Raw genomic sequence first — 23,257 nt, forward strand, 5'->3', positions numbered from 1 at the left:
GCCAGCTCTGTGAGGGCTGGCCATAGATCTGAGAGATTTTGGCCCATCTTCCCTCTAAGGGCTGCTTGACTTCCCTGCTGTGCTCAGGGCAGGTTACTTGTTCCCCAGCAAGACAAGGCCCTCTGTGCTTTAATTGCTTCTCAGCCACTCTGGCACCAGCTGAGGTCACTCCGAGTGGCTGCAGGGAAGAAACAGCAGCAACTCCAGCCAGTGGTATTGTGATGGCTTTCAAAATGCAAAAGGAGCAGAGACCCAAGATAGAGGACTGCAGGCACCTTTCCACTTCTAAATAAACTTTGAGAAAATGCAAGTGTAAAACTCAACTGTTCCTTTTTATGGTCTTGTCTCCTTTTAATTTAAACCTCTTCTGTTTAAAAAACAATGGTATATAAAAAGTGTTTTTGCAGTGGCAAAGAAAGAGAATACACATATTTCAAAGAGGAAAATGTCTGATTTTGCCCCATACTTATGCTCCCTGATGCATTTGGCAATGCTTCTATTTAATTCCTTCTCTATTCAGGTGCTGTTATGTCTAGAAGTGGTCAGGCATGTCATGTGGGGTAAGGTGAATGCTAGAAGTCACCATGGCAATAATTTAGAAATGAGCTGAGACATGGGACTTTGTGAACTGTACCAGTGAAGAACGCAGACATGAATCTGACAAATGGACAAATTCTTTTTTTCTCTTTTAGGGCTGGAGAAATCCCTGTAAAACAGTGTTAATTTCTAGTCACACATATGGGGTCTTCATACAAAACATAGAGCCAGTGAGAAAAGGCTGGACTTTGCTTCAGAGATGGGTCACTCAGAACATCTGTGTCAGGGGCTGGGGAGGGGAAAAGGAGCATGAAGGGGTAGCAAAGCTCCTCATCCTATATATGGGCCCTGTCAGTGGGATTGCTGCTCAGGAGAGAGGCTGTGTCTTGGGGAAAGCAGGTGACCCCTGGGGCAGGAAAGCACTTGGGATGCACCTTCTGGATCATTTGCAGCCTGTCCCATAAGCAGGTACTGCTGAAGACAACCAAAAGCTTCACCCTCCCAGTGCACTCCTGCATGCAGATTTCTACAGACAAGGATAAGACCTTTTTTGTATATTGGAGGAAGCTTTTTTTGTCATGAAAGGAGAGAAATATGGTCTCAGTGCCACAGCAAGAGCTTTACTGTTTCTTACTGGCTTCTTTATTAACTACTTGCTTGCTTACTTGTTCTTGGAAACCTTTTAAAATTACAAAATGCCTTCTTAAAAATATTAGGGGGGGAGGTCTTAAAAAAGTTGTGGAATTCCTCTGTAAGGGCTGGGTTTTACATCCTAATGGGACTAAAGCTTTTGTCTGGAAACAGGAAGATTATGCTTACTTTTGAGCAGAGTTTTGAGAGCTTTATGGAGAGTGTGATAGCTCCCTCTCACATTTGAGGATATTCTGCAAATGGAGATCTTTGAAGGGAGGGTTCTTTGAAGTGAACATCTGCCATTCCAAACTGAAAGGTGCTTAGACAAAAATTTATCTGCTCTTCAGAGAAATCTTATCCTAAGGATTTAGTTGAGGATGGCACTCATGGCATTAGATGCAACGAGGCATGACTTGCAAATACTAAACTATTAAAGCAATTAATTCATTTCCTCCAACAAATGGTACGATTAAAAATGTGCCTAGGGAATACTATAAATATACATCTATGACTTGACTTTTCTTCCCAGGAATCTCTGGCTAATCCCTAGTGAATAACCTGTCTCTAAACTTAAACTATCAAATAAAAATGAAAAGCCAAATATTTTAAACTATTGCTTTTTATTATAATTACACTGGAGCACAAATAAATAAGCACTAAATTATTGTAAAATATTGTCAATGCACTATAAGAAAGCAGAATTGATCTTCAAACAACATCTTATTACTTCAGAAGTATCAAAGTACATTTAATTACATCTTACCTAAAAAAATCAAGTACAAAAATGAAAAGAAAATTAATATGTATTTATACTGTGTATATAGAAACGGCTAATAATATATGATTACAGTTAGCCTCTAGCTACTCCTTAATCCTACACAATCTCAGGCACATACCTGACAATTTCTAATGAAATATTAAAAAAAGCAACATGACATTCAGTTTCAAGATATTGGTAAATGTATTACATTGGAATGAACACAGAATGATTTCATTTTATTTAAAAACCCTGTCATTTAAAAACATAGTGCCAATGTCCACTTAAAAATAAACAACCCAAACCAAAAAAACCCATACTATCTTATACCATTTGCTTTAATTTGTCAAAAGGAGCGATAAAGTAGACATACATTGGCTAATATACGTAAACACATTTTTAGTGCAAGAATAACAAGACCTGTGACTTTACTGTGCTTTCTTGAAATCACAGTGCACCTTACACAAATTGCTACACTATAATGTTTAACTTCAGGAGTTTAAAGCAAAATAAGTGCATACCAAACAATTTCATATATACAGTCTCCATAAGTGTGTGTATATATGTGATCTGTATGTATATACAGATTGCATATTTATACAGACTACAGCTTTAATGACCGTGTGTAACTAAGCACTGTCATTCACGCTGTGACACAGAAGCTGCTGAGACAAGAGGTGATGTAGGAAATGTGTGACAGCATTGTGATGGCAGCTCTCGGCAGGACCATGTGCCTTTTACTCGAGCCATGGGGTGGGCCAGGTGGGTCAGGGGACAGGGCAGTGGCTCTGTCCCTGACCTTGGGAAACTACTCTGCCTGAGCCTCACGTCCCTCCTCAGTAAAACGGCTCTCGCAAGCATGAGGTTTACTTCACATTTCTAAAGTGCTTTGAAGATAAGTGCTAAGTTATATTTTACTTTTTCATGTTGTTGCACTTTAAAACAAAAAGCCATTGTTTCCATGGGATACAATGGAGGTCTGGAAGCACATGGGCAGTTATTTAGGAAGGACAACATAAACAGTGTTGAGCAATAAAAGCAAAACAAGGAGTTTGCAGCGGGCTAAGTGTACAAGCAAGTCTGCTCTAGGACAAGAACGCTTCAATTCCCTGATCATTATTCCTGTTACATGTCGATATGGAAAGGACACGATATGAACAAACACCAGCAAGGACAGAATCGTTCACACTGACACTGCCTTCCCCCGGCAGGTGTGCCCAGGGTCTGTGCTGCCAGCAACGTTCCTGGAGCTCCAGGAGGAAACCGGTGAGGACAAGGACTGGCAGAGCTGACTGAACGCCTGCTTGTGTTCTGTCACCAGTAACTTTGTGCAGCTGGGGGAAAGGGCTGAGCTAAGTGTTTCACACATGGATATGGGAAATTCTTCTCTTGCCACATTACAAGGAAGACAAACCACGAACACTTGCTGAATAATGAACCTGTTATCTCAACAGATTTCTTATGACCAACAAGTCTTCTTCTTTCCAGCAGAACTTTGTGAGATTTCTGGAGTTTTTCTTCTGCAATTTTCTTTCTTTAAAAAAGAGAGAATAAGCAGAATAAACAGATGGTGTCTTTCAGATGCAAGGTGTTCAAAGATTCCCTGACAGCCTCCGGGTTTTTTCATGTCTTCTGTCATTTTGGCTGTGAGGGGGTCTTCAAATCTGAATTTCAACTCTGTACCTATTCCAGCCTTTGTATATTCCTAACACACCAATATTTAACATATGCAGATATACGTATGCACACATCTATGGGTATATATAGATACATGCATATATACATGTATATGTGTGTACACATATGCATATATACATATACAGTAATGCTAATATACATACACACATATAAACACACACTTCATCTTTTACAGAAATCTCAGTTTGGACATCAAAATATACATTAGTTAATTAGTTATAAAATATTTAAAAACTTTATTTCAGAGGCTGAAAAGAAACTACTACTGATAAAACATTACTGAAACTCAAACTTTAGCAATATAGATTACAAAAACCTTCTAAAATTTGTTATTTTTGGTCTTTTTTGATCAGCAATTACAGCTGTGGCAATGCTGTCAATATAATTTTAAAGAAAAGCCAATATAACAAGAAGTTTCAAACAACACACCTTCTCTTCTTGGTGAATATAACATTAAAATGATTGTTTTAAAGAGGGAATTTTGTACTACCAAACTTCAGACACATAGATAGAAATTTTAATATACAAAATATATGCCATAGATCTTTTCTCCCCCCCTACTCCACCACAGTACAATTTTCCCTCGTCCTCAACAGATCCTTTTGGAAGATATTTCACCACACAGATTTCACCCTCATAATCAGTATAAGCCATCCCTTTCTCCCGTTAAAACCAGGAGGTCATAATTCTTTGGTCATGACATAATATTCTGTTAAAATGGATGTAATATAATACAGGATTGCAAGCCAATTCCAGAAGCAGCCAGGAGGAAGAAATGGCATAGCCGGGAGAATGCGTTACATGGGCTTCTGCTTCAAAACGGCATGAAACCAAGAGGGATTTCCCAACAGCCTTTCCAGGGGTCTGAAATCCAGCCCACAGAAACAACACGAGGAAATCTGACACAGCATAAGTAAGGATGTGCTGCTGGATTTAAAAATAATAAACATGTAAACATATTTTGTCGCCTTTATTTTCTGGACCGTCGGTAAATGTGGATGGGGACAGCGGCTGCAGTGGCACTGCCTTACCCCGCTGAGCCGCCGGCTCTCTCCGCCAAGGGCTGCACAATGCTTAGTCACAGTGAACCATGGTCTCTGCTAATCAATGGAACGTCTTCAGGGAAGAGATTCTGTCGCAGGCCGTGCTGCAGAAAATTTAGTTCCTTGGCCAAATCATTTTAGTGAATGGTTCATATAAAACCAAGGACAATTAATCTGGTTACCATTGTGGGAAAACAGATGCAGAACAATTAATATTTTAAATGCAACTTGGGCACCTGCACTGAGCACTTGTACTTTCAGTGCTTGCAGGTTTGCTGTTTCCCCCCAGAACTCTCTCCTTTGTCCATCCCACCCCCCTAGCTAAGGACATCTAACAAGTACGACTCTAGTTATCCTCTACAGCCCTAGCACCGAGTTGTTTTATACATTGTCCTCTCCAACAACACGTACAACCACATGCTTTTGTACAGAGGCCACATCTAGGCAGGTCAGAGAAATAAAATGGTGGCGGCGGGGGTGAACAGTAGAATAGAACATAGAAAATAGGTAATAAAACAGTATAACAGTAACATTATATAGTAAAATTCTCCATAAATTTTTGAATTTATATATATATATTTATATATTTAAACAGTGTATTAGTTTGGGTGTTTTCAATATATTGGTGAAATATTTACATTTTGATATCTTCTGGATCCAAAAAAATCCTGGATGAATATGTATGCCTTAATCCAGTCAGAAACTTAAATCTCTCTCTTGATTGACAGGTGAGCACTGTACTGGTGTGTTTTTTTCCTAGGAAGTCCACCACCTGCAGATAAGTCTTAGATTAGAGCCTTTGCCTTTTAAAGAAAGCAGGCTACCTGTGCTTGGTGCCACACAGCAGAGAGGGCATCCTCCACAGGCCTGTCAAATTGCAGTGTCCCAGAAAACAGTTTGCTGTTTGGAATAAGGAGGAGGGCTGTATTTCTTGGTCCCAGCATTCTTTTTCCAACTCGGCAAGATAGGCATGCTGTCCTGTTTGCAGAGTCCTTTCTCCGATTTCTGTCGAGCTTTGATTTCTTTGCAGAGGCAACGCTTTTTTTCAATCATGTCCAGCATCGTATGGTCCCCTTGCAACCACTGCATGCACGTCACCTATTGGGGGAGGTGGATGGAGAAAGAAAAAAAAAAGAGGGAAAAAACATAACTGTCTTGGTCATAGATTAAATATGCTTTTTCTTTGCAAAGTTAGCTTACTCTTATTCGAAACAGTCTAATTTTATGAATAAAAATCTCTATGCCAACAACAGAAACAGAGCTAGTCTTTACTTCTAAATACTTCTTTAAGAAAAGAAAGGGTAATAGAAGATCACAGTTTTAACTTCTCCAGAGCACTAAAATCTAAGATAAATGGTTTTGGCAATCTAACACTGGTTGGATTTTAAATGGTACAATAGATCTTAAAAAGGCACATGGATCTTAACAGCATCCTTAAGTTGTGGAAATAAAAAATTCTACACACTGAAACCCACGTTTTATATTGCTTTCCAAATCCAATCTGTCACATTAAAAGCAGGGTGTTAACATTTCTGAGTATCAAGCTAAATATAACTGTTAAATTTTGTTAAAATGATTTAATGAACTCCCTGCAAATTATATGGATTAACCTATCCTACTCTGTGATATTTCATTAACTGGAAGGCACAAGAGTTAAGAAACTCCGTGTTTTCATGCATGTGGAATACTGGAGAATGTGATCCTGATCCAAAAGGGAAGGTTAGCATATGTTTAGCTGTAAGTGCGTGTCACAGCCCCTCTGAAGCTGAGAATGTGACTTTATTTGAGTTCAGTGGGGAGTTCACAATTGAAAATGTGTCTTCAGAGGCTTTAGACTGGAACAGAAATCACTAATAGTAAATTTCTCTGAAAGGGCTCATTGGTTTTGGACATCACTGTATACCTGCAGCTCAGAAAACTTCCTCTGGACACTTACTTTGCCAATGTGAAGTGATGTCTTGAATGTCCCCACATTTTTTACCCAAGAGTTAAGGATTTGTGTGTAAGTAAATGCACACGGTACCTTCACAGGGGCTGTCCAGGTACATCTGTGCTTTTGACATGAAAATGAACATCTACAGCAATACTTTGGGAGAATTTGAGGTTCATGAAGGAATTGTATCTTTATTATTATGGTATTTTAATACATTTAATAATGTATATGCCTTTCATTCACAAGTCTTAGAATGCCAAGCACGGGCATACACCAAGACTCTAGAACTGGGGCCTGGTTTGCCTAAAATCCCCTATAGAATCCCTTATAGATCCAACTTCCTTGGATCTCAGTAGTTTTTGTGTTTAGCTTGAAGCCTATTTAGCCTTTATTGATAATAGATTAAGGAAAGGTTCAGATTCATAGCAGAAAACAAAGCAAAAGGAATAAATTTAGGAAAGCCTACCAGAAAAATGATAAAAAATTATGTACTCAAACAGAAAAATTATTAGAATACAGAAAAACCAATATTTTTTATTAAAAAAAAAGGGCAAAAGAGGCTAAAATACTTTTATCACAAAACTACTCTTACCTTATACACTAGATATTACTGTGAGAAAAACAAGTTTAAGCCATAATACGGATTTTGTCCTTGAATGTTCTTCTGAATTTTGAATTACACCGGTAACTTATCTGCAATGTGTCCTCCTGAGTGGCTGAGCCATTTTTTTCAGGAATTCTGCTGTGCCTGCTCTTTTAATTGGATACTTATCTTTCATTTCAGGCATGATCCAATGTTTACTGTGGTGCAGGTGGGCATGAGGCACAGCATCTGCCATGGCCGAGACTTTCTCTCTTTGAGTGCCCAGGCTTGGTCCAAAGCTCCCTGTCCAAACTGGAGATGCTCCCCTCCCACCCCTTGGCTCCTCTCCACAGATCTTTGGAGAGGCTCTGCCTGGCTCAGATTTGTGCCACTCTGCTCACCAGCGGTGGGTCAGTACTTACACAGCAGTGTCTTCAGCTTGGCTGGGTCCTCCTCCGTGGGGAAGGACAGGGACACAGTCTGCACACAATTCATTACACAAATATTCACCAGCACAGCGGCTTCTGCGCCAAGCTTGACGACACCAGCACTTGAGCACGGATTTCCTCTTGTGGGCACTGGGAAATACCTTCTCTTTTACAGCCCATCACGTCACAGGCAGAGCGTGTGCCAGTGCCAACCCGCAGCACGCGTGTGCTCCAGCCACCAAGTGTCACCAAGCAGCGCCCGTGAGAGCCCGTGACAGTGTCACAGCCGCGCCACCCTGCTCCCCGCCGTGCACACACAGTGCCGTGCCAACACGGTGCCTCCTGGACTGATCTCCTGCACTCCAGGAGGCACTCGAGGGGACACAAGCAGCACTTTGACATGCTGAGCTCTAAAATGCCAGTTGCAGCTTCCCAAAGATAGAAATGGAGTTGTAGAAAGTATCAGTTACACAGACACTCTACCACTCCCTGCAAAACAGCACCTAAAATATACCCAAGAGTAGGCAGCTCCAAAATCCTTTTTTCATACTGGCCATTGTATTTTCCTATGGTTTGTGAATCATTTACTGTGAAGAATTTGAATTTTCCCACTTTCCCAGATGCAGATTTTCAAGTCTGCTTGGGATTTTTTAAATGTTATTTTTGTTTGATGGCTAAGTCCTTCCTGTCAGCATCTTAGGTATACTCTCCACTGGGCACAATCCTCCCCTGGAACTGCACTGAATAATGATGTGTTCAGGGAGAACATGTAGAACTGGGATGGGCAAAGTCATTTGCTAAAATATACCTAGTTAACACATACCATGGTGAAAGCCCTGAGGGAGGGGGGAAACCTTTATATTAAAATAAGCCTAAATACTAATTTTTTTTTTTTATAGTTTTGCCCAGTTGTTTAGTTTATAAGTGCAACAAAATAAAAAATATTAGGAACAAAGTTTCACGGCCACTGGAAGCTGCAGGACAGACCTGAGAGGAAATCCCCACTGCGAATCAACAAACTACAGAAATGACAGTAACCATGTTGATATGAAGGCCCAGAGTGTTAAGTAAATTTTCAGTGTTTCCTTGACAAATAACAGGCACTGAAGCTCACAGGCCAGAACTCAACCCAGCTGTTAATCACAGTAAAAACCCGCGATGACTTCAGTAGGGCTACTAAGGTGTTTAAAGCCAATGTGTTTAACACTGGAGTCTTAGGCCTAATCCTCCCAGTGACTGAAATGATGGCACTCACACTTAGTTCTAGCACTAATTTTTCTGACCTCCTCCCTCCTTCTGGCTTTAGCCTGCTCCTCTGGCCATGCCCCAGGCTGTTAATATCCCCGCTACATCATAACACGGCATTTGTTTAGTGTGAGAGGCACAAAAAATAATGATGTTACAACCTGATTTATGGAAAAAGTAGAGCATTCAAAACATTTTACAGCTATACAGCTCTCCTGGGAAAGATCCCAGCGTGCTTGAGGAATGGTGCACATACTGCAGCCTGTCAGAGCTTGGCTGCACATGTGGATGTACACAGACAGGCACAAAATGCATCAGCACTGGAGGTAACAGCCAGCAAGACAGAGCACAGGAGAGGAAAACTTGGTTCTGACCAAAGAGTCTTGGCCCAAAGCCTGTTCTTACTGAAGTGGGAAGAAAGAGCTAGAAACAAAAGTTAGGATTGCAAGAAGGGACCTCCTGGAGATTCCAGGATGTGAATCAGGTACTACATCCCATAATATCCTTTGGATTACAAAATGTGCTGATTGCACATCAATTTTTAATTTGATGGAATTTTTACTCATTAGATTATTCAAGGTATAGGACACCTTTCATAGTTTTTTTTTTTTTTTTTTTTTTTAAATCAGAGCAAGTGAAGAAAAACACCAGGCAAAGGCCCAGAAGTTTGGACATTCACCAGGAAGGTGTTGGAGGTAGGCTCATCTCCTTGCTCCTAAGCAGGCAGTAAAAGCTGTGTGATGACTGGATGTGTAGGAAGCATACAGGAATATAGGGTGGTTGGATAAATTCTCTCACCTGAATTTGACTGAGTGCAAGAGTAAACCAGGATGTCTGACAAGTTCTTGGTAAACACACTCACCCTTAGATTAGTCATCAGTCTCTAGTTTTCCTTCAAAAATCTTCTTCAAAGCAAATCCTTGTACCAAACTTGAACAGCAACAACAAAAAGTAAGAAACTCCTTCCACTATACAAAGCTGAGCTTTTCCATACAGTTTTAATTACCAACTTCGCCATCTTTAGGAGAAACCAGTCTAAAGTTGCCTTACCTTACTTGTACTATTTTCTCTCAATTTTCTGCTATTTTTTATTCCCAAAACATTGGAAGTAAATTCTATTAAGGTCTTTTATGTACTCTTGTGTTGGTAGTGCCATGGAACAAGGAGTAATAAACCCATCTTCAACTAAGATAAAACAACTTTACATATCCTCAAAACAATGCAAAATTAAAATCCTTCAAAGTAAAAAAAAGATCCCTTCTGGTGGGTGTTTTAATGCTTTATGAAGGTCAAAGAAACAAGCTAGACAAAGAAGTTCTCTTCTCTGCAAAGTGAAAATGGTACATTTTTGTGTGTGCCTACATTAACAGTGGGCCTGATCTTGTATCTCATCAGTTTGAAATTTCATATTATTCCAGAAAGATAATTAGCAGTCCCAATGGTTTCCAAATACAAGTATTGCTTAAATTAGATTGCCCTGAGCTAGACCACAGAGCTGTCTTGGAGCAGAGGTTTGATGGGCAGAACGTGTCCAGTTCAATCGCTCTCAGAGACCAGGATTAGACGCCAAGGTCAGTACATGTCATAGCTCTCTGCCACATCAGAATTCACCGGGAAAAGCACATAATCCCAGGGAAAACAGAACAGGCTTTGGGGAACAGACAGTGACTCACACTGCCAGGAAGCCCCTGGTGTCACGGAGGACTATTTCTGTTTTCTATTGCCCAGCCCTGGGGACCCCCACCCCTTACTGCTGGACACTGCTGGCCCTCACTGTGTCATGACACACTGCACCAGCACTTCCACTAAAGGGCTCAAAACATGGGTGTTTGCAGCAAGAAAGAAAAATGTAAATGAACATGGTTCTTTCTTCGTAACCAAGCAGGATAGTTTGGTTGGGCAGAAAGAGTCATAGTTATAAATAGAAAAAGAATAAATATTATCCAATGATACAATTAAGCAGCTACTGATGGACACAACTTTACACACAGGTTAGCTGTGTTCACCAGCTGTAGAAAACATCTTGTATTTTTTGTGATGAATATCCACACTATGAGATCAGACTCTTGGGCTCTTCAGGAGCTGGACTATTGCTATAAAGGGGACTGGGCAAAGTGCATAAGGACAGACCCCAAGCAGGGCTGTGCAAGTTCCTGAGCACATGAAAAGGGCACTGAAAAAAGACATTGTGATACCTGTAAGTTACATACAAACCAAATGATCCCATGTACCATAGCCTTTCCAAATGAAAAACATGATGGCTGTGAAAAGAAAAATCCATGAGCAGAACTAAAAGTATAGAGTGAAAGATCCTCAGCACCAGGCCTGGAACTCCCTTAGCTGTGAAAAATTTTCTTATTCATGTGTTACATAAATAGCTACATAAATACATGGATGGATAATGCTCTCTCTTAGTAAAAAGACATTTTGTGCTACACAAGTCCCACACATATCCCCCTTGTCTCGAGCCAAGCCCTAGGTAACCTTAGCACTGAGCACTGGACAGGCAGGAGACAAGAGGAGAGCAAGTGCCAGGAGCAACTCTGTTGCTCCAAAGTCAGGCCACTGGGGTGAGGTGTGGTAGGAGGATAAAGCCATGCTAATTCCCAGTGCTAAGAGGTGATTCAGGAATCCTGCCATTGAAGGTGATTATAATTTTTCATGAGCGCCCGTGAAAATATGTGCTGCTAAAAATGCCACGTGGGAGAAGAAGTACCTGAAATATTGTACACAGGTCTGTTAGTAGTCACTAAGTTTGAAATTGTTGACAATTTTCATTAATTTTAAAGGAATCCTTTCAAATATTAGACGTGACCACATGATCATGCTCTGGACACATCTGTGAGCAGGGTGTTATTTTATAGTGTATGAACTTTTAATGACCTAAAAAAATTTCTTCCACTATAGTTTACATGAGGGCTTTAGACAACAGCATATACCCTTCAGCTGTTTCTCCTCATGACATCCTGCCTGGTAAATTCTTTGCTTGCCTTGTTTTAATGCCGTTGGCTTATTTGATGTGAAATCAGAGGCTCTGGGCAATAAGAGAGCCCCATGATTCTGTTGGGTTTTCATAATTTTTTCCCAGTTTTTCCCAGTGTAGGTTCCCAGTAATTGTGCTGAAATTCAATAGGTTATGGGCCTCAGGAAGATGCTGTTTGCCTCTGGCCCTTGTGAGCATCTCCCTCACAAGGAGGGATGAGAAGAGGGGCTGACTCTTGAAGAATGGGGGAAAACTGCATTACACATCATGGCTGTTGTATAAAAATATCCTTTTCTTTGTTAGAACTGCATAAAATAGATAAAATAAAAGCCCAATAGCTGAAGTGAGGCTATAGCAAAGTGATCTTAAGCTAACACAAAATACAATTAAATAAAAAAAAGGAAGCAGGAGGAGTCTCCTGGATCTATAAGCAAAGTGGTCTCTAACAGTGCAATCTGTGTGCAGTGCTACACATCATTCAGCAGAGCCAAGCATGCTGGTTTGTTCTGGCAGGCTGCAGAAAGTGAAGAAGAAAGGCTTTCTGAAAGCCACTTACCATCCTCTGGGAGGAAAAGGTACTCCCTCCCTCATGCCTGTTCTCAGACAGGAGTTTCCAAACTCTGTTTCCCACTGAACTCTTGACGGCACTTGCTCTGGTGCAGATGGCTCCCAGCCCTCTGGCCGGGAAGGCAATTCCTCTGGGAAGGTGTGAAATCCCACTCCTAGAAGGCAGTCCTGTGCCCCGGGGCAAGCGCTGGAGGGCTATGTTAGGCAGCAACAGTGACTTCGCTATCTGATACTCGGCTTGACGTGCAGGTCCTCTTAGCACATGTTCACAAAAGGGGAGTTGTCCAAAGCAGGAAGGAGTTCAGCCAGAATCAGGTTTCAGAAAATCTGAGCAGAGAGATCCTCACCCATTTGAAGCCAACAGGAATTTACTGTCTGACCTCATGGGTCCAAGAATTTGACTATAGTTTGCTTAAACAGACAGTAAAAATAACCTCAATAAAAACCATTTTTAAATACTTCAGAAGAGCACTAGGAAAATTATGTAGGACAAGATTTCCTTTGCTAACTGTGAGCTATAACCATTGCATTGCTGTTGAATGTTACTTCCAATGCCTGCAAAAGTCCATAAGTCAGCATGGAACTACAGGCTAAATTTGCAGTCACTCCTCTCTCTTTGAGAGAGGCATTCTGGAGGAATATTGCCATGAAAGACAGCATAATTTGGCCTAGGATAGTTACTTGTTCATACAGCTCTGTCCTGCTAACTCATTCTCCTGTTACTGTCAAATTCAAAACAACAGTTGATTATTAGTACAAAGGTGATTAAAAGTACCAGTCTGTTCAGGAGCACACAGGATGTGCAAGGTGGGCCGTGAAAGCAGACACTCTCATGCAGCTTGGAGTGCCTGGGAAGGCTCCCTGGGGACAGTGGGCACCAGAACTGCAAACTCCTCCCTAGGAGTGCCTCAAGTGCTTTCTAGAACCTTTCCTCTGATGCCAGCAGCCACATTAGAAGGATCCTGTGCATTTATGCAGTCGCATCACAAGTGTGCACACAAGGTGTTAAGCATTACACAATCTGCTCTTTCTAACCTTCCACAAATTCTTCTTTTCAAGGGACACAGGACCAATCTCTATTTTCCCTCTAAGAACATGGGAAAGAATTTCCCCATCACACTAATTTTTATTTCAACAAAATGTGTAGGAGTGAACACTTTGTAATCTTACCCTGTATATATTTAACATTAAAAGCATTCACTGGCACCTGCTATTTCAACCTATGAAACAGCATAAGCAACACATTTTAGGGCTCTTATAACATTTGTATTGCTGTGTTTAAGGTTTTGATTTACATTATTCTGAATATCTAAACTCCTGGAAATATGATTTATTTCAAATGATACTACTACAGGAAAAAAATGAAAACAAGTCCCTGCAAAAACTGTAAAACTAGAGTCCCTGGAAGAACTGCACTATCACTCAATGTAATTACATGATGCAGTACTGTAAAAAAACTCTGGGCACCTTTTTCAAACTTACAAATCACTAAAAAGACTTGACTACATTGTGTTGTGCTCTATAGCCTGACTAATCCACCACTTCAAAATGACTGACAAGATTATTTGGAATTCCAGGAACTCCCAAAGATTCAAGATTATGAGCAATTAATACTGATCCTAAAATTAAATTAACAAACTATTAGTAAATCTTCAGCACCTCTGGTTCCAGACCTCCAGTTTCATGATTCATTGCTTTCAATTACTAAATGTCACAGTTACTTTACTCAGAACCAGCCCTGCACATACTCCTATCCCTCAAGTTTTCCAGTAGCCCTTAGATTATTGCTGAGGCTAATAATAAAGCAAATTTTGGGTGACAAATTCACTGTTCTGCTTTCCATTTTCATACTGGCAGTCAGTCTAGCTACAGATCTTTCTGACCCTGCATTATTATCTCATTTGGAAAAATAATCTTTTCATCTAAGTTATTTTTTTAACACCAAACAACTGCCCAAAATGTACTGCTTGATCACACTCTGTAAATGCTTTCAAAAGAAGAGCCTGTAAATTAATGATATTGGGGATACTGTGAAAAGTAATTTCATGCATCTCAGTGGATCATCACAAAGTGCATTCCTATTGAGATCACTCATTAAAAATCAAAACTTCATCTATGCCTTTGCTAAGGAATAAATGCAGAACTCAAGCAACCCACCATTACACTTCCTGTTAATCACTGTAAAATAGAAAGGAAAATACAATATGGTATTAGGTCAGTCACAGGAGGGACAAAGGACACTTTGCTAGAGTTCGGTGATACAGAGATCTCCTGTGTACTGCATTTTGCAGTGCAGCAGCTGCAGGGTGACACTCTCATGTCCCAGATTCATTGGGGGTTACTAACCCATTCTCTCCAGCATTTCCCCTTGCTGGAAGGTGCTGCTCTGGGGCATGTGTGCCACAACAGCTCCCGAACCAGACTTCACACAGCAGGCTGGTTTGAGCTGTGACCCCAGTGGCCTCTGCAGCTGGCCCTGCCCATGGCTGGGTGGCCATGCCCACAGCACAACCCAGCTGCAGGTAGAGTTTCTTACTCTCAGTCATGGCAGCTTTGAAAAGCTGACAGATTCTAAATCCCATGCAGAGATGAACAGACCCCCACAGCACTGAGAGGTGGTGTGGAGCACTGAGAGCTGCTGCAGGCAAGGTCCTGTCCTCCTCTGCATCCACAGAGTCCCTGTGGACTGCAAAAGCTCTCATGCACAAGGAGCTAAAGGCAGCAGGGTGCATGCTCTGCACACTGCTTGGACCAAGAAGGGCCCAAAAAATGAGAAAGGAAGAATGAAAGTGAATGGAAACAAGACCATAGCTTTGGAAGACCTAGGAACTGCAAGAAAGAGGACGTTGAAACCTGTCCTAAAGTTATAAAAAATGTGACATGTAAAAATGTGACAAATGTCAAAAATTTCATTAGTTCCCCATTTTATTGGACCTCATTGTTTCCAAACTATAAAAAAGCACATGACCTTCAGCACTATTTTTACTGAAGTCAGTACTTGAACCCAAGATTTAGCTAACCTTTGTTGCTGCAACAGATGAAGAACTTCACCACACCAATTTACCAGCAAAGATCCTAAGTCCTTATATTTCTCTAGCACTTTCAGGAAAATGGCCAAAAAAGAATTTTAAAATTAAAGAAATATAAAATTAGCAAAATAATGTATGTAGGGAAATGCCTCAGTACTGAAAGCTGCTTTACTTTAAATTTCCTTTACTTACAAGAAATTTTGAAGTATGCTCTTACATTTCTCCATTTTTGATAGTGAAACGGAGTCAAGGATCATTTTCTTAGAGTAAATGCCATTTCTCAAATATTGTACTGATTGTATGGAGGGAAAAATGTTCAGGAAAACATGACTAAAAACCAACACCAAATGTTCAGAGATGATCATACTCTTGTAGGTAGTCACAAGTTCCTTTTAAAAATGTGTAAAAACATTATTAAAAGACTGGTATCTTCATTAATAATTTATTTCTAACTCCAATTTGAAGTGCAGTTAAACAACAGCTGCTGAAGTTACAAACCACACTGAGAGTTGCTGAAGAACACAAAGATGTAAGAGCCTGCCTCAGTATGAGATACCACATCTGATGTTACCTTGCAGCAACATCATGCAGTTTGATTTATATCAGGAATGGCTGAACTATACAGTAGCCAAATCTAATATAGACAGGATTTCCTGGCACACAGAATGGCTGAGATACAGCAAGAGACTCAGCCTGGTATCTGTGTGCTTTAGAAAATGGGATTCATTGGGTTCAGAGATTCCCTGAGCCTTGCTTCTGTTTTCTGTTTAAAAGGAATGAATCTCTGAAGGGATGGTGCTGGCTGACAGAGTGTGTGAATCAGCACTAACACAATAAACCAGAGCAGCAGCTCCTCAACCATGGAGTGACCTGGCAAACTCAGCCTAGCCTGTGCCAGCAGCATGGCTGTGCTCAAATTCAGGTCTCCAGAGCAGGAAGGAAATTTAAATATCCAGCTTAAAAGGAATGGCTAATGACAGTGCAGAACAAAGAAACATTGAGCTTCCTGTTAACCTATAGGTACATATCACCTGTAGCATAAGCAAACTCAAACAGTAAAAAAAGTGCTGCTTTTCTCTGATTGTGTTTTAAAGTTTGGTGCCAAGGACCATGATCTGACCAATGCTTATTTTAAAAGTGCATATTGCTGTTGTCTTTTCTCATTTTTATTTTTTCCTGTTGTGAATTATACAACTGTGATCAGAAACACCAGATAGCAAATGTGCTTTTCCAGACTGTAAAAAAAGAGAAGGCCAAGCAAATCCAAGAGTCCACTAACTGCCACTGACTTGTAAAGGCTTAAGATCAGGCCACTAGCCCATAAACTCCTGTCTCAATTAGTGGAATATGTCCTTTCTCCAGCCTTTGTTTTGTTGAGGAAAAGCATTCCTTGGACATTCTAGTTACAGCTTAGGAGTAAAACAGGAATTTCTGTTGATGTGTGTGATGTCAGAATTTAACCCTCTAACTTTGAATTAAAAATGAAAAGGATTTCCTATTATACAATTTTTGTTGGGGTGAAGGGTTTTCCTTACAGTGTATCCATCACCTACAAGGTTCTCAGTATTTCCTGCATAAAGATCCATTTTCTGAGATTATTCTGAGTAGCTGCTGCCAGGCTGCTGCAGCAACTTATTGCACACAGGGACTGGTCCAGCTGGACAAGTTAGTACAATGATAAAACTAACTGTAAAGGGAGAAAATTTATCACTCATAGGTCTCATAGAGAAACACAGATGATTATCTGCTTATTTAAGCTTCAATTCAATGGATAACCTAAACACATGCTCAACTGGAAAAAGTATATCAGTCATCCTCCTGACTAACAGAAATATTTTGCTGTTTAAGATAAGCCAGTGCTTTGCTGCCTCAAGGTGAGATAACTGAGCCTACATACAGTTATGTGGTGATTTATTTGACAAAGGGCTAATAAATGATAGTTTGCTGCTTTAATAAATGCCTAATCAATTGGCAATTATGTGTTACTGTGAACTGCAAAGGGTAAGAGGTCTGACAAATAGTCTGCAATGCTCCCATAAAATCCACTTATAAGGTTGGGTATTTTTATCCATTCCTAATGCTCACCTGAACTGGAGAAACTTTTCAGCCTAAGGCCCTTCTATATCCAGTATCTATTCATGTAAGGTGTTATGCATGTGAGTCATCCCTACACTGACAGCAATTCCCTCAGGTGAACAGAGCTGGGATCTGCAGCACAAGAGTCCAGCTGATTTAGGGCATTTCTAAACCTTGGAGCACTTGATCTGCATAAGATACAGACAGCAAAAACTACACAGACTGAGCTGTTTCCAAATATTATTCACCTACAGAAAACTGTCAGGAGAAACACCAATATATTCCCCATTTTGGATCTGAAAAACTGAATACCTTAAAAATTAGTAAAAAGAATAATCTTTTAAAGTTCTCATTTAAAATACATGATGTTTTTATTTTCATTGTTTTAACAAGACAAAATGAGAATAAAAGTAGGTTATCAAAAGTGGGTGCTGGCATTCATACTTTTTTTTTTAATTGACATACACATAATGTATATGAATAGCCACACATTTCTAGTGAAAGACTATGAACAAACACACGTACATATACAGAGATAGAGAAAGGTCCTATACATACATACATGAGTGAATATTCATATTTATGTGCATACAGTATACAGACAAGATACTATACAGGTACAGTCAGTGCAATATACTGTATAAGGCTACACAAACACCGAGAGAGGCTGGTGGGGTGGTGACAGCTATGGGAACAAAGCCTGGATGGTTGTGACTCAATGCAGACGTGGGGACAGCCTGGCTGCTGTGGGGTGTTCTATGCATCAGGCACACACAGTTCCAACAGAAACATGGTACAATACACTCAGCTCAGAAAGGAGGACAAGTGGGAGTGTGTGGAGGAAACTGAAATGTGTATGAGGGGACAAACAAGGTTGTTCTACCTAGGATACAGGATGTTTGGTTCATTTACAGAGAATGCCTATATATAAACCCATGCTTTCATGAATTCATGCCATTTTTTATTTCTATCTTTTCTTTTAAGAATATTACAAAATTCTTGCCCTGAGTTAAACATAAATACACACAGAAAAGGGGGTGGGGAAAAAGGAAATTGCATGCTTCTGGGTTTTTATAAATAAAATTTTAACCAAGGCACAATGTCTTCAAGAGTGGTTGCAAGACCATTTGAAATTAATTTAGCAAGTGCTATTGTTCTGGAACTGTGGCAAAACTAATTGTTTGCATACAAAAGTCTCAGAACAAGTTTTGAAGTGAATTTACAAGTTTTAGAAGAGAACAAGTAAATTTATTACATATGCCTTAAAGAGAGATTCCCTGAAGAGGAAGGAATGCTACCAATGCTACCAAATTAAATTATTTTATAGGCAACTTACTGATGTTTGGACTGAAATTATTTCACACAAACAACATTATATATTTGTTTAGCATTGGCTATTACCTATTTTTAGTAGAACCATGTACAGTGCTGTAAGAGCAGCTAAAAATGAGATTAAGAACTTCCAGATAATTTTCAGTTTCTGTGTTAGGCAGTAAACACAGTGGTCTCACTGATTCAGCAAGCTGCAAGAATCATAGCTCAGGCACAGCTGATCAAGGATGGCATGAGACTTTCAAGGCTGTATCTCTCTCCGTCACTGACCGGCATGAGTGTCTTACTGGAAATATTAGTTACTAGTTCCTGTGGATCCCCCTCTATACATCCATGCCCAAATCTGACTCTCAAAAGAAAGGGTGCAGAGGCCATGCTTGGCTCTTGCCCCCACATTCAAACGCTCAGACTGCAGAGACACACTTGGCATCAACTTCCAGGGGCTCTAGATGGTCCCTCAAATTCCAGGGAACAACCACCTGCATTGTGCTGCATTGGCTGCAACATCTGTCCCCATAAATCTCTCTGTTGAGCTGACTGTTTTTCAAAGTGTTGAAACCATCTCAACTCTACCAAAGCCAGGCACAACATAGCAACCCCCTGAAACCTCTGACCACACAGGTGAGATCTTCTCATGTCTGTCCTGTGCCTGTTCAAGAAACTGTAACTCCCAATCTGAGAAGCAACTAGGTAAGGAGAGTAAAAAAGTGTTGAGCATGAACGTGAAAACCTCATAAATGCCGTGTTATTTCATCCTTTGTCAGAATATCATTGCATTTGAAAGGTTTCAACAATTTCTGTCACTTAGCTCACCTCTTTCTGTTTTTTGCTGACAAGCTTACCAAGTTCGTGCAGGAATAAGATATAAGGGTAAAGGAATGAAATTCTCTTTCTTCTCTCTTCCATCCCACCTGGAATAGTGGCAGCCATGCAGGCACTTGACAGCAAGGCAGGATGACAGACTAGAGGTGTGCTGCTCACACCAGTGACTCTGTTCCCACACCTGACACCCTCTTGCTGTGGGGTTACTTTTTCTACAGCTGACCGCTTTCACCCATTACTTCCTCCCCTGACACACTTATTTTATGCCTAAATCCCATGCTATGACCCTTATGGAGAGGGAGAGTCACCAAAGCCATGTTGGGTTTTAGCACCTACGGTGACAGCAGGGCGTGCTCAGAGCCACCTGTACCTGCTGTCCCCTCGGCCGTGGGACAGAGGCTGCTCCAGCAATGTGGGGCCACACTTAAACCAGAGTCCTGGCAAAGCCATGCACTGGCCTGCTCCTGCTGCATGAACAACCCAGCTGAGTGAGGAAGAAAAGATGTTGGGACAGCAGTAGCAGGCTGGTCTGCCAGCAAAGGACAGCTTGGAGACATTTGCTTCTCATGCCAATCAGTCAGGTGTGCCTTGGAGGTGAGGGATAATGGATGTGGCAATTCCATCTACTTCAAAGTTTGCATTTTATTTTCCTTTTTCAGAAATTTTATTTTACTTTTTAAATAAGCCTTCTCTATTTGCAATTTGCATATTTAGAAACCATTTGCACTGCTCTGGACCCATGCACTGATTAGGTAAGGCCAGATTCAAGCTGAAACTCAACACAATGCAATGTGGAGCCTTCCCAAAGCATTAACATTCTTGTTGTTGCTCTCATCCAAAATGTTGACAGCATATTTTGCTGCACTGTCGACAGCAGAATTTTGCTTTCATGGGTGCAACAGATTTGTTTTAGCAGGAAAAACCCGGAACTGTGGAAAGTAATCCAAGCACTCCCTCTTGTGGGCACAGGGTTCTGCTGCACTTTAGAAAGGCACAAATCGCATAAATCCAGAATCCGACAGATTCTTACAGTGCAAAGTCCCCAGAGGGCTGTGTGACATTGTGTGACACTGCCGGACACAGTTCATGCCTCATGCCCTGGCACTTCCTTCAAGGTGGCAGCAGTCAGGGTGACAGATCCCTGGCTCTCATCAACATTCTGTCTGAACAAGAAAGTAAAATCCTATAGCTCTGGATTCAGGCTTCTAAATACTCCCAGGACACACACACTGGTCAAATGCAGACATCATCTCAAGGTAAAATTGGCCCCTGTTCTATCAGTGGAGTGTCTGTGCCACAGGCTTCTCTCTGTACCCCGTTGTGGGTTCTTCCATGCCTGTCCATCCTCCCAGGTAGCACCCAGAGGATTTCCTTTCTCCCTGCCATTTGCAAAACCAGCATCCACAAGATTTGGTCTACACCTACGTTCCTTTTTCTTTGCGTACACAGACACTAAAGATTTCTCCATGACAGGCCCATTTGAGAGAGAGACATAATTTTTAAAGTGTTCTGAGTAAAATATACCTGGTTTTTCACTTTTACACATTCAAATGCATTTAATTGTATCATTGACACATAAACAATGTAAAGTCATTGTCACAGATACAGCAGATTGCACCCCAAATATTTTTTTTGCACTTCCTAATTTCACAAAAACCAAACCTTAAGCAATTTCTTAATTGAGAGTCATACCCTTACTAATCTACTTCCATCTGCAACCTCTTACTTTCTCACCTATTACACTGAATTTATGAATCCTTGGGGCAGGACAGCCTTTGTTCCATGCATACTGTCTACCAGCCAATAACTGTGACTCTTGGACACCACCACAGTCAATATTGTGGTGGATCCTAGTGGCCAACATTAAACAGGTTCTGTATCCAGTGACAATCCCAAGCCTTAATAAATGTGATGGCTAAACATAAGGAGTAATTAAGTTCCTTTAAGTGAATATCTTCTCAGGCAAAAATAGAAGCTACCATCCAATGTAATAAATAGTGTATAGAAAGTTCAGACCAAAGCCCCATGGGGTTCTGATTACAGAGCAAGCAGCATGGGACTGTTCCCACACTGTGGACACATATTTTGGATGAAGAAAAAGATCAAGTATCAAAAAGGAGCAACTGTAACCTTGGCTCCAGGAGCAGAGAGACAGACATCTCAGAGGCACTCACTGGCTCAAGAGGAACACTTGGCATGTACATAGAGGGCGAGGAAAAGGGTTGCCACTATCCCATGAATTTTTTAGTATGTTTTGCTATTCTATGTCCAAAATACACAACAGACTTTCAGAACTTTTGAAAATTAGAGGAGAAAAGAGGGACAGAGAAAATTCTAAGAGTGGCAATTAGCACAGTAGTTAGATATTCCCTCTGAATAGAAATCTGTGAGTGTGTGTCCCCTGAGATCTTTAACCAGCAGCTCATGGGGATAATTTTTCCCTTGGGTCCAGAGGGCAAGGATGACAGAAGTTGATTTTTTCTTTGCAAATCCTGGCTCATGATAAGAGCCAAAACAGCAGAATCACCGGAGTCTGATGCTAGCTCTAGGTTGAGATTCATCAAGGAGTGCATGTAGCACAGATTGACAGTACTGAGAGCTCACATGGGTCTGTGCTGTGTAACACACACAAATTCCCTTGTTAGCACAATTTATTTTTTTCCTAACATTTCCCTGGTAATCAAAGTGGATGAAGGACTACTTCAGTCCACAGAGTTCTCCATCTACCTGCAATGACTCTATTTCTTTCATATAGTGGAAGGTAAAAGAAAGACTGCTGTGATCAGATATGTTACAGTGGATCTTGATTTATAGGTTCTCATTTCTCAACAGCAAAATTCACCAACTGCAGAATCAGGAACCCAGCTCTGCTACTGTGCCCCACAACTGCAGGGTTTTTGCTGACTCCTTGAACTCTTGTACACTACTGCTGGGAAAAAATGGCAACTTTAAGCTGAGAATAATAGAAGAACATAATAGAATAGAATAATAGAATAGTTTATGGTCACAGAGTATTCACTTTCAGATGCACATTTACCAACTAAAGCATTATAATGTCAATTCATTGGGGAAGTACTGTGTCTAGGTGCCTTCAAAAATAATTATAGCCATAATGGTAACAATTTGCATTCCCAGCATTCACTAATTACAGGGTAACCACAATGTTTACAAGGCATACAAAGACTATAACATGTTTTGTATTCACAACTAAAGCTAGAGATATTACAAGCTGGGCTTGTGATTTTTAACTGACTCAGTACAGAGGGAACTTAGGCATGAGACAAATATGTAGCTGTGCTGCTGAAGAGTACTCAGCACTTGTCAAAATTCAATTCCAAATAATTAGCTTAAAGTTTTTTGCATTTTTATGATGGGCTTTTACTGCACTTAAACAGCAAGGTATTGCTCTACTCATGCATATTGCTCTACTCAAATATGTCTCAGCTTCTTTGTGGTACTTCCCTTCCATCATGATTTTGTTTTAAGGTGGAACCATTAGAATAGGTGTTTGGGATTTTTTAGCTTTTCCTAATCCCATGAACACAAGGAAAAACCCTGCGTATTCAAAGTAGAAAATTTGCTTCTTACTTC

General features: G+C 40.6%; 1 protein-coding gene across 1 annotated transcript in view; it reads right to left on the reverse strand.

Annotated features, from left to right (window-relative positions):
- Nucleotides 1-1,810: 1,810 nt before the first annotated feature.
- NYAP2 (neuronal tyrosine-phosphorylated phosphoinositide-3-kinase adaptor 2) overlaps nucleotides 1,811-23,257 on the reverse strand; it is a 135,861-nt gene continuing 114,414 nt past the window's right edge. Inside the window, exon 8 of the mRNA XM_059479577.1 lies at nucleotides 1,811-5,766. Within this exon, the coding sequence (XP_059335560.1) occupies nucleotides 5,539-5,766 (228 nt within the window). The 3' untranslated portion in view covers nucleotides 1,811-5,538. The remainder of the gene's footprint in view (nucleotides 5,767-23,257) is intronic.

Source organism: Ammospiza nelsoni, chromosome 10, assembly GCF_027579445.1.
Source record: "Ammospiza nelsoni isolate bAmmNel1 chromosome 10, bAmmNel1.pri, whole genome shotgun sequence".
Taxonomy (NCBI): Eukaryota; Metazoa; Chordata; class Aves; order Passeriformes; family Passerellidae; genus Ammospiza; species Ammospiza nelsoni.